The 19,279-nt window shown below is 38.1% G+C and overlaps 5 protein-coding genes across 6 annotated transcripts; 1 reads left to right on the forward strand and 4 right to left on the reverse strand.

Moving 5' to 3' along the window:
• Positions 444 to 4,020, reverse strand: LOC104780740 (plastidial pyruvate kinase 4, chloroplastic). The gene is made up of 5 exons (XM_010505263.2): positions 3,916 to 4,020; positions 3,484 to 3,546; positions 2,700 to 3,124; positions 986 to 2,593; positions 444 to 901 (listed from the first exon to the last, which is right to left on the reverse strand). The coding sequence occupies exons 2-5, from the start codon at positions 3,544 to 3,546 to the stop codon at positions 769 to 771; spliced, it is 2,229 nt and encodes a 742-aa protein (XP_010503565.1). The 5' UTR covers positions 3,916 to 4,020; the 3' UTR covers positions 444 to 768.
• On the reverse strand, positions 4,050 to 6,932 carry LOC104780742 (pentatricopeptide repeat-containing protein At3g49170, chloroplastic). Of its 2 annotated transcripts, XM_010505264.2 has the most exons (3): positions 4,844 to 6,932; positions 4,267 to 4,750; positions 4,050 to 4,171 (listed from the first exon to the last, which is right to left on the reverse strand). In XM_010505264.2, exons 1-3 carry the CDS (start codon positions 6,912 to 6,914, stop codon positions 4,099 to 4,101), a joined length of 2,628 nt encoding a protein of 875 aa, XP_010503566.1. In that variant the 5' UTR covers positions 6,915 to 6,932; the 3' UTR covers positions 4,050 to 4,098. The 2 variants fall into 2 exon arrangements, with proteins under 2 accessions (XP_010503566.1, XP_019100241.1); XM_019244696.1 differs by lacking the exon at positions 4,050 to 4,171 and having other exon boundaries at positions 4,224 to 4,750; positions 4,844 to 6,931.
• LOC104780744 (protein ROOT INITIATION DEFECTIVE 3-like) lies at positions 7,061 to 9,451 on the forward strand. The gene is made up of 8 exons (XM_010505266.2): positions 7,061 to 7,329; positions 7,417 to 7,530; positions 7,614 to 7,747; positions 7,840 to 7,987; positions 8,151 to 8,338; positions 8,627 to 8,754; positions 8,843 to 9,081; positions 9,171 to 9,451. Exons 1-8 carry the CDS (start codon positions 7,123 to 7,125, stop codon positions 9,318 to 9,320), a joined length of 1,308 nt encoding a protein of 435 aa, XP_010503568.1. The 5' UTR covers positions 7,061 to 7,122; the 3' UTR covers positions 9,321 to 9,451.
• Positions 9,308 to 11,737, reverse strand: LOC104780743 (O-acyltransferase WSD1-like). The gene is made up of 7 exons (XM_010505265.1): positions 11,527 to 11,737; positions 10,842 to 11,440; positions 10,559 to 10,625; positions 10,359 to 10,456; positions 10,066 to 10,275; positions 9,805 to 9,942; positions 9,308 to 9,676 (listed from the first exon to the last, which is right to left on the reverse strand). Exons 1-7 carry the CDS (start codon positions 11,735 to 11,737, stop codon positions 9,437 to 9,439), a joined length of 1,563 nt encoding a protein of 520 aa, XP_010503567.1. The 3' UTR covers positions 9,308 to 9,436.
• Positions 13,137 to 15,686, reverse strand: LOC104780745 (O-acyltransferase WSD1-like). The gene is made up of 7 exons (XM_010505268.1): positions 15,433 to 15,686; positions 14,605 to 15,216; positions 14,375 to 14,441; positions 14,171 to 14,289; positions 13,852 to 14,061; positions 13,522 to 13,659; positions 13,137 to 13,444 (listed from the first exon to the last, which is right to left on the reverse strand). The coding sequence occupies exons 1-7, from the start codon at positions 15,664 to 15,666 to the stop codon at positions 13,286 to 13,288; spliced, it is 1,539 nt and encodes a 512-aa protein (XP_010503570.1). The 5' UTR covers positions 15,667 to 15,686; the 3' UTR covers positions 13,137 to 13,285.

Genomic DNA, 19,279 nt, shown 5'->3' on the forward strand with positions numbered 1-19,279 from the left:
ATTGTTATTGATCGATGTTTGTTTTCGAGAGACGATCGAGTTACAAACCAGAGAGAGAGACGATCAATTTACAAACTGAGTTTAGGGTTTTCTCGTGTTTTTTGCGTGTTGCGACTGTTGTGTTGAGAAACAATGTATACTATAGTAGTATTTATAGTGAGACTTTAGCCTCAACTCTCCTTTTTCCTTTTTTTGAACCCTAAAAAATCACCTGAACTCCTTTTCCTTTTCCTTTTTGGAAACGTTAGACGTTTAATTAATTAATTGTTTACTTTTTAAAAAAAAAGATAAGTAAATTAGGTTTTAGTAAAAACGTCCTTCACACTATGCTAACCAATCGTAGTATTTGATGCTAAGCTTCTCAACGTTGGACTTTTGTTGTCACATAGAAAACTTGGTACCATCTTGTGTAACCAAATCAAACATTTCTTCTTTCTTGCATATAAAGATAAGCATTTATATTGAATCCATGTAGCTTAAAACTTACAAGTAAATAATTCAAAACAATCAACTATGCTTATTGACTTGGGCGAATGATGATCAGATCATATTAGAGAGTTAACCAGTTCAAATCTGGTGTACGGAACATGGCCAAGATGCATAGATATGTACTAATAAGTACAGAGACATTACATGGCGAACCAGTCCAAATCCTTAGTTCGAAATTTTAACATCACTAGAAGACCGACCTGCTATTGAACCATGATTTATCCGGACGCATCCAGTTCATGAACTTGCCAAGAAAACTACAACTTGTCTTTGTAAAGACTAGTGAGAAGCAGAGCAATGGGGGTTTTCAGAGTCAGGTTTCTTATACATAAGCTTCGTGTGAAGAATAGTATCCAACATCGAAACAGCTTCAACGACATTCTTGCCTTTGTTCAACATCACGCAGCTCGCCCTGCAAAAAGTTTCAAAATCCAAAATTAGACATAAAGAAACTGTAAGTCTTAACCAGGATCATGTTTGGTGCAAAATATTTTACCTTTTGGCATTTGCAGCATCTGTGATCTCAGCTCGAGTTGGAACACCGGATTTAACAAGTGATTCCAGAACCTGAGTTGCCATAATTACCGGTACACGAGCAGCTTTACAGATACCTATAATCTCCTCCTGTATACTAGCCAATCTCTCCCATCCACATTCCACTGCAAGATCACCTCGAGCTATCATAACTCCCAAAGGATTCGAACACTTCATTGCCTCTAACAGAATCAATGACAAGTTCTTGAATCCACTTTCCGTTTCAATCTTTAGAACAACACCAAGATCATCTAGTTTCCTTTTCTTGAGTTCTTGCCTTAGAACGGTAATATCATGAACATCGCGTATGAAAGAAATGCCAACCATGTCAGCATGTGAAGCTACATAATCAAGATCTTTGATATCTTTTGATGTAAGGCCTTTGAAACGGATATCGCTCTGCGGAATGTTAATGGACTTCTCTGATCCTAGTTTTGTACCTTTTGGACCTGCATGAGTGATGGAGACAACTACCTCTGAAGGGCTTGTTCCTTTGATTACTCCCCATATTTTGCCATCATCAAAACCAATGGTTTCACCAGGCTTGACTGAATCAAACAAATAACCGGAAGGACAAGTTAAACTATAAGCTCCTGGAACAGTTACTGAAGGTTCATCGAGCGATCCTTCTCGGGTTATGACTAGTAAATCTCCCACTCTGAGCCTTACAAAAGATTCCTTGGGAGGAACATCTACTACTCGTCCAACTTTCTTTCCCTTGATGTTTAACTCAGTTCCTGACTCAATGTAAGCAGTATCAAAACATTCAGCCACAAATCCGGTACTGGAGAAAACATGAAACTCTTTTGAGATTCTAAGTCTCCTCTTTCTCCCTCTAGCGTCACGTAGTCTTACAGAATCACCAATTTGGAGACCAGCAAGAAAATCTTGGTCTTGGACAGATATAGTAGCATCAGGAGAAACATGAGCAGGAGGTTCTGTTCCTGTGAGAGAGAGCCATACCAGAGCAGGAGAAACAGTATTTCCATAAGCATCTTTCTTTGGTGAAACTTTCATCACACAGGGACCAGGTTTTAAGGTACCAGTTCTCAGTTTTGGTCCAGCTAAATCCATATGAACGCGACATGGCATCTCTAGCATCTGAGAAGCTCTTCTAACTCTTTCGATGATCTCACCCCAAATGCTCAGATCTCCATGTGCACAGTTTATACGTATAATGGAAGTGCCAGCTTTAACAATATCGGTTATAAATGTTTCACTCAAAGTAGCTTCTTCACCAACCGTTACCATAATATGAGTACTTCTTCCCTCACGAACCTTACCCAGTAATGACTCTTTGTATGATGATACCCCCCTCCCTTTGTCATTCTTTTTAGTACTTTTGCTCTTGGGATATGTATTATTCCAAGACTCTGTCACAGCCTTGTGGTCGTTGTATGAAGAGTTCATCAACAGATTAATAGAGGCGTTAAGGCTAGCAAGAACATCCAAATCGTTGTTGTCTAAACTTGACAGACCAAGAGAAGCTAGATGGCTGTTGAGCTGCTCAATGTCCAGGGACCTCAAAGCCATGTAATGAACTAAGTTTGTTGCAGATTCCAGATATTTCCTGCAACACACGGTATTAGAAAGTTAAACAATAAAAAAGCCAAAGAATTAGTAATGCAGATGGATATGGAAGACTATACAGAATATAAGTTTTTATAAATCTAGACCTGTCACATAAATGAAGTTGAGAAGCATTCCACTTCTCTGCTGCTAATAGATGTGACTGGAGAGCATTCAGTTTATCGATAACACTAGCCACATTATTGTCCCCATTGATTCCAGAGAGGTGTGCTTCTGACTCGAGATGAGAAAGCTCAACTTTAGACTCTGGAAAGTCAAAACTCCAGGTACATTCTGTAGAGGTATCACCAAAGGTAGCTTCCAATCTGCTGCAACTTCCAGCTTCGCCTTTCCCGCGCGCTAAGTTAAAAGTTAAGGTTCTCGGAACACGAAATCTCATCTGGTTAAGTGATAATGAACTAGTAGTAGTCCTATGCTGGTTGTTCATGAGAGACCTGCTGGAGAAGCAAAGGATCTTGCCTCTCAACAAGTGGCTTGAATCAATTCCCACCATATCGAGTAATTGGATCACCTGAGAAACAAAACCCAAAAACCCTCTATGAGAAGAAACAAACAACGTAACAAGACTTGCATCTTCCTCTCTATATATAAAACGTAGAAGCAAACAACACCCTAGGACAAAAAGAAAAACAGAGAAATAGAAACCCTAAACAGTTTTTTCTATATCAATAAAATGGAAAATTCTAAGTTCTAAAGAAAAAGGAAACGTTCCTAATACGTATCTAGAAAACAATAACACAACCCATAATGTCCCAACAATAATGAAAAGCTAGAGGAGACAAAAAAGACATATGCTCAATATCATCTCTTGGACAGTTCAAATTATGAGCTTGGCTAGTTGTTACTGGAAAGAAAGATACATGTACTCACATTGTTGTTATGTGCTGTGCAGAGATTTGTGAGTGAGGTAGCAGAACTCATATACAAAGCCATCTGTTCCCATGATGAGTGAAGATTAAAGTAATCAATAAGAAGAGATTGGTCAATTGGCAAAGAAATCTAAAGCTACAATGTTTAATTGGTTGACACAGAGTCAGATATATATATACTAGAGATTAAAATTTACCTAGGCATAACCACTGAGGCAAGAAACGAAGGAAAAAAAATTTCAAGTTCGTGAACAAACAAGCATACAACAAATCAAAATCCAGGAAACAAATCATGGATATATATGTGTTTATTGATAATCATATCTAAAGCAAAACAAGTGTAATTGAGATAATTTCTCAAAGGAGAAATAAAACAAAATCCACCGAAACTGTCATATCGTGAGGACAAGAACACGAGTGCAAGAGAAAATACCTTTTGTTATGGTGTTCAGATAATGTATTTGCTATCGTCTTGGGGGAGAAGAAATGAAGAATGAAGAAGAAGAAGAAGACAACTCAGAATTTTCAACTCAGAACAAGAATGATGAAGGAGAAAACAATAAAAAAAAGTGTGGTTAAGGATAAAGAGGGAGTGTGGCGAGCGCGTGCCCCAGATTCATCTTCTGGAACCTAGTAACACGGACGGATGCTGAAAGGTCCATTCATAAACGATGTCGTTTTCGTTTAACCTATTCCATTATTTAGACAAAGAGTTTTCAAATCAAAGCTATGTAAGACCGGTTTAACCAAACCAATAGTTATTTTCAATAAATCTCAAGCTTACCAATAATCATTACAAGAACATTTCCCACCTTTGAAATGATGAAAACGATTCAAATCTCTCAACACAATCTCTCTACCAGAGACCGACGATATATATTTCATCGCGTTATGGCAATCTCCGCAGACCCGTAAGTTCTTGAACACCCTTACCGGTCTTGATTTCGCCGTGCTAATAAGCCCAAATGCAACCGCAATTTTCTCGCTGTGCTGATACAGTAACCTCTCCTTCTTTGTGCCATCATCATCATCATCTTCCTCTAGCTTGTGAAGAACAAGATCCGTATCGGGAACATATCCGCAGCGTTTTATTTCTGAAATTAGCCGGTCCAGTTCATCGTATATTTTGTGAGCATTCGGGTGAGATGTGTCGCCTACGTAGAACTTATGAACCTTATCTCCCACTTCTATCCAACTGCAACCTCCTTCTTTAACCAAGTTTCTCTCTTTCATCTTCTTCCTCATCTCCGTAGATTCTTCCCATTTCCCTACATCAAACCATTCAAGAAAGTTTCGCTTTCACACAAACTTAATTGGTAGAAAAAGAGTTTTATAGGTTTTTGTTTGAATTATATAGATACCTGCACTAGCGTATATGTTTGAGAGCTGTATATAAGCTGCAGGCTCATTTGGGTCAAGCTCTAAGATCTTCCTCGCAGCCATCTTTCCAAGTTCTGTATTACTGTGAACTCTACAAGCTCCAAGAAACGTACGCCATACTAATACATCGGCTTGGAAGGGCATTTTGTTAATGAACTCAAATGCGTCTGTGAGAAGCCCGGCTCGACATAGAAGATCAACCATACATGCATAGTGCTCCATCTTAGGTTTGATATTGTGGTCTTGATACATTGATTTGAAATGTCTCCATCCTTCAGAGACCAAACCAACATGGCTACATGCGGATAATATTGCAACGTAAGTGACCTCGTTTGGCTTCACCCCTTCTTCCGTCATTTGGTTGAATGTTTCGAGTACCCTTTCAGCGAATCCATGTTTAGCAAAACCTGTGATCATTGAAGTCCACGAGATGACATTACGATCTTCCATTAGATTGAAGACTTGGGAAGCTGTGTCAATGCTTCCACATTTGGAATACATAGATATCAACGCGTTGCAGACGGGTTGATTGCACGCCAGCCCCAGTTTAAGCACCTGAGAATGGATTTGCTCGCCTTTTCTTATTGAACCAACACTTGCAACTCCACTCAACAAGCTAGCAAATGTGAAAGCGCTAACACCTAATTCTCTCTCAGTGATCTCATTTAAAAGCTCAAAAGCTTGCTCAAAATCCAAGTTCCTGCAGGTCCCGTCAAGAAAGGTGTTATATGAGACCAAGTTCTTCTCAGAAAGAGATTCAAAAGCTCTCCGAGCATCTTCCATCCTGTCAGATTTAACAAACATGCTAATAACCGAGTTTGCAACACTACTATTCGAAGCAAGTCCTCTTTTGAAAGCATGACCAAGAACCTGTTTACCTACCCGTGGATCCAAAAGATTTCCACACGCCTTGAATGCGCTCGAGAAAGTGAAATGATTTGGCTCAACATGACCTTGGGTTATCATTTCACAAAAGAGATTAATAGCCTCTGTAGCGAGATTACAGTTTTGCATATAACCTGTAATCAATGCCGTCCACGACATAACACTATGATCCTGCATTCTATCAAACACCTTCCTGCAGTCATCTACCGAACTGTCCGCAGAACATTTCGCATACATATCAACTAAACTACACTCAACATCATCCGCAAGTCCCGATCTAATAGCCCAAGAATGCAACTGCTTCCCCAACGACAAATTCTCCAACTCAGCACACGCCGAAAACACAGAGCTTAGAGTGAACTTATCTGATTCAAATCCGCTTAAAACCATGTCCAAGAAAAACCTAACCGCTTCCCTAGGAAACCCCATCTGCATACACCTAGTAATCATCAAAGTCCAAGTAACAACATTTAGTTCAGACATTTTATCAAACACCTTATACGCATTCTCAAGACTATTCTCCCCTTTCACAAACATGTCAATCAAAGAACAACCAACACAAACATCGGATTCAAAATGCCCAGTCTTCATCAAAAACCCTAAAATCACTCTCCCAACTCCAACAAATTCCGAATTCGAGCAAGCTCGTATCACCGCAGTGTAACAGTAATCATTAGGCACCAAACCCAACTCCAAAAACTCAACAAAAAGCCTAATCGCATCTAACTCTCTACCGTTGTTACCCAAACAAGCCATCATCGCACTCCACGAAACAACATCTCGCTTACCAAATCTCCCCATAGACACAAACACATCCTCGGCTTTCGCCGAATCTCCAGATTTCGAGTACAAGCTGATCAACGAATTGTATAGAACCGAGTCAGGCTCGATTTCAAACTCCATCACCCGAGCGTGGACGAGCTTCCCGAGGCGAAAATCGCGTGCTCGGATACAAGATTTGAGGAGTGATGAGAAAGTGACTGAGTCGATGGGACGAATCCCGTCACGAGCCATGAGATCGAGAGCTGAAACCGCTCCACGAAGATCTCCGGCATTGAGATGACGGAGGATCAAACGGTCGGCGACGTTGATCCGATTTGAAACGGACGGCTGAGATTTAACCGGAAGTTTGGCGGGAGATGGTAACGAAAAGCTTATCATCGCCATTGTTTCTCCGGTCCGTTACCGTAACCTATCAAATAAAACGTTAACTATCCAAAATTTACATTATAGGCCCCGTCAGTTTATGGAAAAATTAAATACGATACAAAACTATTTAATTTAATCAGCTACATACAAATTTTCATAAACCCTAATTTATAGATATCACAAAAACCTCAGACTTTGGAATCAGTTTCGTCTTTTTCTCTGAGCTATGGAGATTAGTGTCATCGCGTCATCGTCGGTCGAAAGTGAAATTGGAAGCTGGGATCTCAAGACCGGAAACAAACTGCTTCAATTCAAGCCGTGTGCTTCTCCGGCGCATGGTCTCACCGCCGTCGGCGAGAAATTCCTCGCCGCCTCTCAGCTCCGTAAAGAATCTGCTTCTTCTGGCTCGATTTTTTACTGGTCTTGGAATAAGGTTTCTTCAGCCACTCTCAAACTTGAGTCACTGTTCTTTTTGTTCTCTTTTGAGATTGAAAGTTTCAAACTTTGTTTGATTTTGTAGCCTCAAGTCGAAGTGAAGAGCTTCCCAGTTGAATCAATAAAGGCACTTACAGCAAACAATGAAGGAACTTACTTAGTTGGTGGTGGAACCTCGGGAGATATTTATCTTTGGGAGGTAAAAGGTTTCACAAACTTTCTTGTGGTTTTAAGCTTAATATGAGTTCAATGGCTAAGTTTGTTTCAATTTGGTGAAATTAGGTTGCGACTGGGAAGTTACTTAAGAAGTGGCATGGTCATTATCGTTCAGTAACATGCTTGGTGTTCTCTGGAGATGATTCTTTGTTAGTTTCAGGATCTCAAGATGGAACTGTTAGAGTTTGGTCTCTTATAAGGTTAAAAATAAACTTTGTGTATTCTCTCAATGCTTGGTTTTGCAAGGCATTGCCTTTTTATACTTATTTCTTTGCTCTTTGTGGTTAGTTAGGCTTTTTGATGATTTCCAGAGGCAGCATGGGAACACTCTTTATGAACACAATTTTAATGAGCATACAATGTCTATAACTGACATTGTCATAGACTATGGAGGCTCCAATGCTCTGATAATTTCTTCTTCAGAAGATCGGACTTGCAAGGTACATATTTGGATCACTAATCTTATGATTTGTCAACTTCATTGAAGTTTAGCTCGTGTAAATACTTAGCGTTAGAAGGTAGACAAACCTATGTTGTTGCAGATTATAGAACCCTGATATAGCTTTTTCTTTTATGACATTGGTTGGATTTCTAAACCCATAGGTTTGGAGCTTGTCAAAAGAGAAATTGTTGAAAAATATCATTTTTCCTTCAGCCATCAATTCACTCGCATTGGACCCTTGCGGGTCTGTGTTCTATGCTGGTGCCAGAGACAGCAAGATCTATATCGGTGCCATTAATGCCACAAGTGAATATGGGACACAAGTTCTTGGTTCAGTATCCGAACAGAGGTACTTCTAGTTCCTTATATTACAATCGTAGTCAACAATCCTAATCACATTATATTCTTCTCCTTTTTCTAACATCTTCCAAATTCTAATATCTTTATTTGAACTGTAGCTTGTAGTAATTTTTGACTAAGATGGTTTTATGAGACCGTATATATATTTGTAGTAATTCTCATATTTTATCAGATCTCTTAACATGCTGCATCTTATTTTTTTGTGATAATGAATTCGCCTAATGGACTTGAGTTAACATATTAACTTTCTATTGATCAATAACTTTTGTCTGAACAGCAAAGCTGTTACTTGCTTAGCATATTGCGCAGACGGAAACCTTTTAATATCTGGATCAGAAAGTGGTATGGTTTGTGTTTGGGATCCCAAATCACGTCGCCCTGTTCGGACTTTCAACCTTGGAAAAAGTATGTTTGTTTAGCATTTTCTTCTTTCTGGGTTTTACTTCTACATTCAATCAACCCTTTCTTATTTAATAAACTTTTTATCTTACAGATCCTGTGAACAATATTCAAGTTGTTAGAAAAACGATAGTTGCTAATTCCAACAAAGCACAATCTTCCTGGAAAAGACGTGGGTCTTTGATACCACCGCCTCTGGAAAAATATGAAAGATCAGGAGAAGATACTATGGATGGTATTGTTACCATCGAGCCGCTGCCATATTCTGATGTTCCTGTTTACAATTCTTTCCTCAGTGCTGACCTTATCGACGAGCAAGTTAAAGAACTTCAGGTTTGTGTTTCCTCTGTTTTCTAGGTAAACAGGTCTATTTGTTTTCTTGGTAAAATGATCCGCAATTTTCTCGGTTTGTGTTGTTTCAGCAACAAGGCTCTGCAGCAACGGAGATCGAAATGGAAAGACTGAAACTTGAATACAAAAGATCTTTGCAGATGAACGATCAATGGCAGAAGAATTACGAGAATTTGCTTCAGGTGGTTATGGAAGAAGAACAAATCGGTGGTTCCAACTGAAAGCTTTTTTATTGTTGTTTCTACACATTTTTGGTATTACATTGAGAGATATATTTTGTGGAATGGCATATGAACGCGTAACTAAAGATTATATCATGAAGAACCCAAATTTAGCATCACATCATTTTGTAAATTATACCAGCCATTTTGTAAAGTAGCCAAGCCACTCTATTGCTGAGAAGCCTGAGATAATCCCACAAAAGGGGAGACCCTCTTTTGTGGACAGCAGCTTTAATGCTTCGGAGAGATTCCTCCCAGTCCTCACAGAGACGTTGAGGATCACTTATAACTGTTGGATCTACGAGTAGTGTAATTGTCATTTTATTCATATAACTTTGACAATGTATCGTCAACGCCTAGAAAAAAGTCAACAAAAACCAGTTAGAATAATCTTGATTTTAGTAGATCTGATACAAGTCAAGCCTCAAGGACACAAAATTGAACAAAACAAAGAATAATATTAGTAGTGTATATATTAACTTACATGGGGATGACCATAAGCACTTGAGGCTATGCAAGTGATGGGATGTCCATAGAAGCTAACTTCTTCAACGGGACCAACCATGTTCGAAAACGTCATCGTTGTGTTTGACATCAATCTGTTAATTATAGTAGCCGCCACCTGCAAATCAATAACCATAACCAAACTCTAGCTAGTGTCAACTAACTAAACAAAATTTCGTATTGCTTTTAATTTTAATGAAAATGACAATATGTAATTTAGTTCTTATTTAATGAAAATGACCTCAATTCCAAGAGATTTGACAATGATTCTACAAAAGACGTATGTTAGCATTGCCCCAAACGAGTTTTTCTTCCGGTTGATGGTCTTGTGGGCTGTTTTGAGATGTTCCAGCGGGTCATTGCGTAATGCGATAGAAAACGGAAAGACTAGGTAGCCAAACCGATTTCCCCACCAACATTTAGACCCTTTCTCCATCATATCGGCTAGATCCTGATTTAAATCGAAATTTTTCAAGTCAAATTCACCAGTGACTTGTGATCATATAAGTAAGTGAGCTAATTATATGAATTTACCTGGATTCCAGTTGTGGGTCTTAAGTTTACAAGCAAAGCTGATCTTAGCCTTATTCTTTTGAGAAGATTCTTTGGCTTCCGTTTAGTTTCGTCTTCTCCTATTAGATTTTATCATGAGATCATTGAGTTGTACACGTTAATAGCATGCAATACTCATTAACATATAAAAGAAAATATTGAGAGTCTATAATTTTAATTACCGTATCTTCTCTCCAGGTATCGCGAGAGACTAGCTTGGGTTACTCCAAGTACAACACCGTTGATTGTCTATCCAACCAAAATATACAAGATATATGATCATAACTTCTTCTTTTTCTTAACTAAGTATTTGAGCATTTAGGCTTTCAAAATCCAAAATATGTTTTTTTTTATATATACAACTACAAGAACTTTATGCATGGTAATGAATTAATGATAGCATATCAAGAAATTTTCACAAGATTATATATATGTAAACTAAGAGAATCTAAGGTGAAATCTTACCATATTCATGGCGTTTTTAATTAGTTTTATATCGTCGAGGCTTACGGTGCGATGGACCAAGCGTAGCTGTTCACTTTTCTTTGACCGGAAGTCACCTTTGATGGGTGTCTCCGTGTCCTTAACGAACAACGTCGTAACAAGAAACTCCAAAACATCACAAACCGTGTTTAAACCCAAGATAACAGCTGTCCAGAGAAGCTTAACCAACCATAACAACCGTGAATCACTTCTTGTAGCGGTTGTTAACAGCGATGACGACCGTTTCTGGTACGGTAGACTCGGAAGCTCATCAGGGTTTGATGTTTTACGCATACAAGCGAGGACGAGAGACATGATTGACATCCCATCGCCGACCGAGTGATGGATCTTGAAAACGGCGACGTTTTCAGCGTCTGAGGTTTTCAAGTCGAGTATGTGAAGCTCCCATAACGGCCTCGAGGTGTCCAAGGGGATCTTCATGAGGTCAGAAACGTAATCTTCGAGAAATGCGTCTGTGTTCTCTATGTTTTGTGGTTTGATTTCGGGTACGATGACGTGTTCCTCAACGACCACATCTGTCCGAACCCATCTTTGGTTAGTCCATTGTCTCCATCGCTCACCTTTCAAGTAATTTAGTAAATTTTAGTTTTATGAGACATTGTAGTTGCACAAAAAAAAAAAAAAAATTGCTTTGACTTTTGGGGACTTACTAATTTACTTGAAAAACGAGGATGCCTGATAAAAGTCTGCTTAAACCCTCTCATAATCACATCTGGATCCATCTTACTCTTAATACCAATCACCGATATAATGTTGCAGTTGAACTCCGGCGCGTGAAACAGACGCGCCGCCGGGCTAAGTGGTTGCTCATCTTCCTTTTCGCCCTCTAATATGTTTCGTCGTGTCGTAATCTCCATGCTGTTGGACTTTTTTTTTCACTCTCTACACTCTTGTTTCCATGTCTCAAGCGTTTTATAGCCTCCATGCTTGTTGTGCGGTGCTATTACAGTAATAGTATTTACTTAGGTAGTTACGTGTATCAGTGTACAATATGGGAAATTTGAACTTACTCTATATTGCTTTATAGTATTTAAAAGTACGTTATTGTTTACTTCTTAGTCACGTTAAAATTAAATTAACAAATATATTGGGTGCATGTTATACAAAAATAGACCCTAGAAAATATTTGCATATGATTTGTGTTTTAGTGCTGAGACCTGAGAGTTTTGTTTTTTTAAAAAGACGTTTTTTGTTTAAGAAAAATATTAATTCGAATAGTTGCCAAAAATATACATGCTTAAAGGTTATATACACACCTGACACCTTTAACTTAGTTTCTTAAACTATTGCATTTAGCTTTCAAATCACGACATGTACATTGCATAAGTATTTCTACTTTGATCGAAAAGTCAAATATGAAAACATGTGACATGTGTATTTGATCGAAAAGAAACATGTGACAAATGGGGGATAACTAAGTACTAATCCTTTACACAAGAAACAACAGCTATTTCTGGTTGTTCTCGTTAATTCTTCATATTTTTGTCTGTAGTATGGCAATGCTACACTTAAAGGATTTTCAAATCTTCAAATTCAAGCATGGCAATGCTACACTTAACTTTCATAGAATTTTCCAATTTTGTTTTATATGGAATTGTTAACACTCGTAATTATTTCTAGCAGACATCATCTGGGAGAACAAATAATTCATCATTTATAGAGAGATTTCAATAGTGTACAAGACTTCTCCACATCTTGAATTAAAGTTCTTACATTTTCTTTTTCTTGGATAAAGGTACTTTTGGATAATGCTATTTGTACAGACTACTTTTTAAATCCAAATAACCAAAATATATGTACAGTCAAAGATGGTTGATAGTTTATGTTTTGTTGTTTTAAAGCTTGTTTTGTTCTTACTTTCTTGCAAAATCACAGCATTTTAGATTATTTTAGGTTGTACTTGTATCAAATTATTGTTTCTTAGGTTCTTCGAGAAGGATCATCAAGAAAGGAGTGTTTTTAAGTCCATCTTTTGAATTCTTATTTTCAGCTTTGTTTGATCTTGAATCCTTTTAGTCTTTTGCTTTATTTTACCTTAATTTGTCTTGTTTCGTTAGTCAAGTTTAAACAAAAACCTTCTTATTAAGCTTAGATTAAGTGAAATTGAATGTGTACATTCCTAATGTGTTAGTCTTTGCTCCTTGAGGTTCAATACATTAAGCACTATAACGATAAGATCAAAGGTGCTGCAAGACTTTATTGAGTTGAACAAAACATCAATGAGAATGAAAATAGAAGATGAAAACAATTTAAGTATATACCAAGCCATCAAGGTATCAATTCAATCATAGTTATTTATACATATTGGTAAATTCCCTTTAACCTTATTTCTTATAGTTTCTTTTGTCTTATTTCATGGTTTAAGCTTTGAGTTTTTCTATAAATCAAACATACAACAGCTCAATTTACTGAGTAAAACCTCTTTCTTGGACAGCAGTTTTTATACTTCTTAGAGATTCCTCCAAATCGTCACATAGTTTATGAGGATCACTGATAACCGTTGGATCGACTGTTAAAGACATCGTCATCTTGTTCATATAACTTTGAAAATGCATCGTCAACGCCTAATGTAGACCAGTGAAATCGTAAAATCTTTACAAAACGGGAAAAAAAAAAAAAAATCAGATAAACAAAATCTTACATGTGGATGACCATAAGCACTTGGAGCAATGTACGTGACGGTGTTTCCATAGAGGCTAACTTCTTCAATAGGTCCGACCAAATTTGAAAACGCCATCGTTGTGTTTGACAGTGTTCTTTTTGTCATATGAGCTGCCCTCTGCATTCATTTAGATTCATAAGATTGGATTTTACAGTAAAAGAACAGTTAGGTAATTTCTAGTTTGATGGTATTTTAATCTGTTCGGTGATTATTGGATTTTTATTTTGTCAGGTTAAATGAAACTTAAAGTGTATGACTATGGTTTATCTTTGAACTAAATATAAAGGAGTAATATCTAATAAGACTGACCTGAACTCCTAACAATTTGATAAGTAGATTCCCAACCGCGAATGTAAGAACAGCTTCTAACGAGTTCTTTTTCCGGTCGATGATCGACTTGACTCCTAGGAGATGTTCCAACGGATCATCACATAATGCAATGGAGAATGGAAAGAATATGTAGCCGATCCAATTTCCCCATCTACACTTAGATCCTTTAGCCATCATATCAGCTAGATCCTGTTTTTAATCAAAAATAAAAGACATAATGAAGTTTTTACAATTTATATATATATATATATATATATATATATATATCTAAACTTGTAGATAAATAAGATTAATTTGCCTGGATTCCAGTAGTCGGTCTTATGTTTACAAGCAGAACTGCCCTTAGCCTTATTTTTTTAGGCATATTACTTGAATTCTTTTTAGATTCTTCTTGCTCCCCTGCTTTCGTCTTCTCTCCTAATATTTTTTTAATATATATATATTTAATTTTCATGTTTTAGTAAGGTTTATTCATCCTTAACAGAAAATCATAGATATTTACCGTATCTTCTATTCAAATACTTTGAGAGACCAGCCTGAGATACTCCAAGTACTACATCGTTGACAGTCTACAAACCGGAAAATCAATGGAAGCAAGATCAATGGAATATTTTCATATATGTCGCGCAACTCTCAAATTATAACTATAAATTTTACATTTCATATATAGGACGCATGGAGAAGTTTACAATCAATATAAATACTAAGTTAAAATGTATGGAGAAAGTTTACCATATTCATGGCGTTCTTGATTAGCTTTATGTCGTCAAGACTTACGGTACGATGAACCAAACGCATCTGTTTGCTCGTACTTAACCGGAAATTGCCTTTTATCGGTGTTTCAGTGTCCTTAAGGAACAATGTCGTAGCAATAAACTCCAAAGCATCACAAACTGTATTCCAAACCAACACAACCGGCGACCATAGAACCATAACTAGCCAAAATAACCGGGGACAACAACTTGAACTGGTTTTTAGCGGAGATGATCCAGAAGACAGCCGGTTGTGGTACGGTAGACTCGGGAGCTCATTGGGGTCCGATGTTTTACGTGTACACGCGAGTACTAGAGACATCATAGACATACCGTCCCCTACCGAGTGATGGATCTTAAAAACGACAACGTTTTCAGCGTCAGAAGTTTTCAAGTCGAGTAAATGAACTTCCCATAATGGCTTGGAGGTGTCTAAATGGATCGTAGTGAGGTCGGAGAGGTAGCTCTCGAGAAAAGCATCTGCGTTCTCTATGTTTTGCGTTTCGATTTTGGGAATGATGACGTGATCCTCGACCACAACGTTTGTCTGAACCCATTTTTGTTCCGGTCTATTGTTGTTCCAAGAGTTCACCTTCAATAAGATTTATTTAAATAAATACTTTTAATTAAATCTTACTGTCTTACAGCTATTGAACTAAAAGTCATATAAACGTAAGAGTATTAAAAAAAATAAATGTAAAATATTGACATGGCATCAGAAACGGGGCAATCTGTTTGTGATCATAATTAGACGATACCATGGCGTACATATGCATTAATGCATAGTAAATATATGTGTGGCACTCACCAATTTGCTGGAGAAACGAGGATGCCTAATCAAAGTTTGCTTCATTCCTTCGATAATCACATATGGCTCGATCTTTTTCTTTAAACCAATCACCGATATGATGTAGCAGTTAAACTCCGGCGCGTGAAACAGACGTGCCGTCGGGCTAAGCAGTTGCTCCTCCTCCTTTTCTTCCTCATTTTCCACTGTTGTCTCCGACATGTTCTGTCGTCGTCGTCGTGTCTTAATCTCCATAGTTTAGTTTTCTAACTTTGTTTTTCTCTCTCTAACACATATTCTGTTCTTTATAGTGTCCAAAATCGTGCTGTGCCAATATTTCTTTATATAACCGTTTGGAAACTTTCAAATTTGATTATTCGTTTAATTACTTCTACTTTATTATAGTTTGTGAAGATTATAACTTAGTCGTGCGTATACATCGTCAAACAAATACCAACTACAGTTAATGTTTGGGTAAGGTTTTGACTTTTAATCCATGTGACTTTATCTTGAGTTGACTTTCCATTTTTTAGTGTGTGACTATATGTAACATACCCAAATTCAAATGTGGGTCATTTTGAAAAGTACAGCCCATTAAAGGCCTAATTGAACAAAAGTAAAGGGTTTTGCGTCACATTGTATGTTTGTGTACATGTTTATACTCGCATACATCGCCGTCTTTGTTTTGGCGAGAGAAGAGAGTTTGTGAACCCTAAGTCTCTAACCCTAAGCCTCTCTCTCAAGGTTGGATCTCACCATCATCACCGTCTTCCTCATGTTGTTGCCATTGTTGAGAAGGAGAGAGAGAGGTCACGGAGATTTGTTGTTCGCCACCGTCGATCACCACCGTTAGTCAGCAAGCCATCGTGAATCACCGGAGTTTGAAACCATGTGTTAACCACTGTCAGCGGAGATGTCAGCCGCTGTCTCCGTAGCAGCCGTAGACATTGTCGAGGCCGTTAAGGGTAAGGAAATCCTAGATTTATTTTGTAACTTGCGGGATAAGTTTTTGATATTGTCTTGATGGATTGTTGCTTTGTTGTTGTTTAATTGTTGAGTCATGAGGACGTAGCCACCATGGGCTGAACCATCTCGTGGAGCCGCTGAACAGATCCGTCGAGAACAGTTGCAGAGGTAAACGATGAAGCTTTAGTCTCGTGTGTTGTGTTTTGTCTTGTTGATTATTGAACCGATGAGTTACCAAGCTAAACCAAGACACGTACGGGATTAGTATGAATTGGGTTTGTTTATTGATTAATCTCGATTATGTTGTTGTGCAAATAAAATTGGGATTACTGAACTCGGACGTATACATGGTCACATGGGTTTATTAAATTATAAGATTTTGGTTTAATTTAATTATTAAGCTAAATCTTATTAATTTATTTGGAGACATTGGTTTAGGTTGGTTCAATGGATTAAATCATGGATATTGATTTTGTATATTATTGGGAAATAATATTTGAGCGGAAATGTTAAACCGTTGCAGACCGGGATTGTTGTTAAAGCGGGAGTTATTGTTGCAAGTGCTAAACCGAGGATTCTATTTGTGTGGCTAAGGTGAGGACTAGTTGGTGTCTTCTACATAATCAAATATGTTTGGATAGTTAATTAGTTTAAGGTTAAGCTGAGTATACCTATATGTTACATAGTATATAAATAACGTATATTTGAATAAGTGTATATCTTATTTATATGATTATAAATATATATTTATTATAATATATAAGAACTAGAATAAATATGAGGATAGAAAATGAATGTGTGTTGATTGATATTAATGTGGTTGCGTGAATGCATGTTGTGGTGGTAAAATAAGTGTTTGTGTGTGAGGAGATAGGTGCCAAGGGTATGTAGAAGCGGGTGAGCCGCAGAGAGTCCTACAAGGAATTCTCTTTGTAGTTGTGTGGTGGTCTATGGGCGCGGAATGCGGGTAGATCAAGATTGGCTGACGAGCCAGCGCGTTGTTGTGCGTGGAAGAAGTGCGAGAAGCACGAGGAATCCGGATACGCAAGTGAAAATGTGCGTGGAAGAAGTGCAAGAAGCACGAGGAATCCGGATACGCAAGTGAAAATGTGCAGGAAGAAGTGCGAAAACATGAGGAATCCGGCAATGCACAACGTGCAGGAAGAAGTACGAAAGCATGAGGAATCCGATAATGCACAACGTGCAGGAAGATGTGCGAAAGCATGAAGAATCCGGTAATGCACGGGTGATATGTTACGGTTTTGACTCACTTTGACCCCGTTTATTTGATAGTTTTGTAGTTGTTTGAGTCCTTTTCAGGTTATAATAAGAGGCTAGGAAGCTAAAAGCAAGGATTGGAACAGCAGGAGCAATCGGAGCAGAAAGGAGTTGAATTGGAGCAGAAAAGCTGATTTTAGACCCAGGAGCACATGCTCCCGATTTCCAAGCACATGCTCCCAACTCTACGGTTTCATGACGACACGTGGCAAGCATCTAGGCGCCGATTCCCTGCCTAATTCCCCTTATTTTAGGCGATCCTTTGTGAGAGAAAGAGGGCTGAGATCGTTTTTTAATAGGGAGATTTGAATTTGGAATCTTTCCCTATTTTTCTCTACTTGTATGCTATTTAACCTAGGGTTTTAGGGGAGAGATTTTTGGACCTTTTTCTTTTGGTTTTTGGGGGAGCGACGTTTTGTGAGGGAGAGGAAGAGCGGCTACGTTAGAGAAGCGATTCTGAACCCTTGTGAGTTTTATATTTTTATGCTATTGAATTTCTCATCTATGTTGGCTATTCATTTCTCTATGTCTGAGTAGTTTTCTTTGCTAGATTAGGGGTTTCAAAAGGGGTTACATGGGTTAGCAACAGAACACAAATAGAGCTTTATATAATCGATTGTCTTCACTATTGTTAGACTTAATGCTTAGGTTGATTTGATCACTCAATCTATGATTCTAGGTTTATCTATTCATAAAAAGTGTAATAGGTTGCTAGAAAAGACATTAGTGGGCAAATTATCCTAGACCTGCGAAAGTTGATGTGTAGGTGATTTGTGAACTTATCATTCCTGTTCTTTAATGCTTGTCTGCGATTCTGGGCTCAAACGACAGTTTAGGGTTTATGGACCGCCGAGCATGTGCTCCGGATGTCTGAGCACGTGCTCCGCGTTTCCGCACAGAATCGATCAGATAGAGTTATTGATACCACGACAGTGGATCAGTTTATATTTATGTTTGAGTTCTAGACTGGTACTTAATCTATGCCCTGAATAGTTGTTTAGTTGCTATCTCTGAAATTCCCGAGAATTACCCCTGATCTAGTGTTTTGCTTATTGCCCTTTTATACCGTTTTAATCGCGTTACTGTTACCAAACAGACCCAACTTTGAATTGTCTTAGCTTGAAATTGAACCAATAGAACCATAAAGTAAAACTTGGTCTTCGTGGGATTCGACCCCTAAGTACTACTTCTTTGCTGTGCACTTGCAGTAGGAAAATAGGGTTTAAAACTCTGTGTATCAAGTTTTTGGCGCCGTTGCCGGGGACCAAATTTTTACCTTTGGTTTTCGGCGAAATTATTAGACTAAGACCTTACTGATTTATTTTTCTGCTTCTTCTTTGCGTGTGTTTCAGGTGCATGTTAAGAAGATCTACAAGAAGAAACAACACCGAATAACTAGTTGTTTTGTCAGCCGCAGAGCTCTCTTTGGCAGAAAGAACAAACCGCAAGAACAAAAAGTTTCAATCCGTCAACATGGGTGACAACAGAAACAATGAGGATATGGCTGCCGAGTTGCAGCAACTTCGACAACAGTTGGGGCAGTTGCTCCGTGCTCAACACGAAAGAGCCGCGCCACCACAACTGTCCATTGGGGACAAGGACAACCCGCATGTGTTCTACACCA

Source organism: Camelina sativa, chromosome 4 (genome assembly GCF_000633955.1).
Source record: "Camelina sativa cultivar DH55 chromosome 4, Cs, whole genome shotgun sequence".
Taxonomy (NCBI): Eukaryota; Viridiplantae; Streptophyta; class Magnoliopsida; order Brassicales; family Brassicaceae; genus Camelina; species Camelina sativa.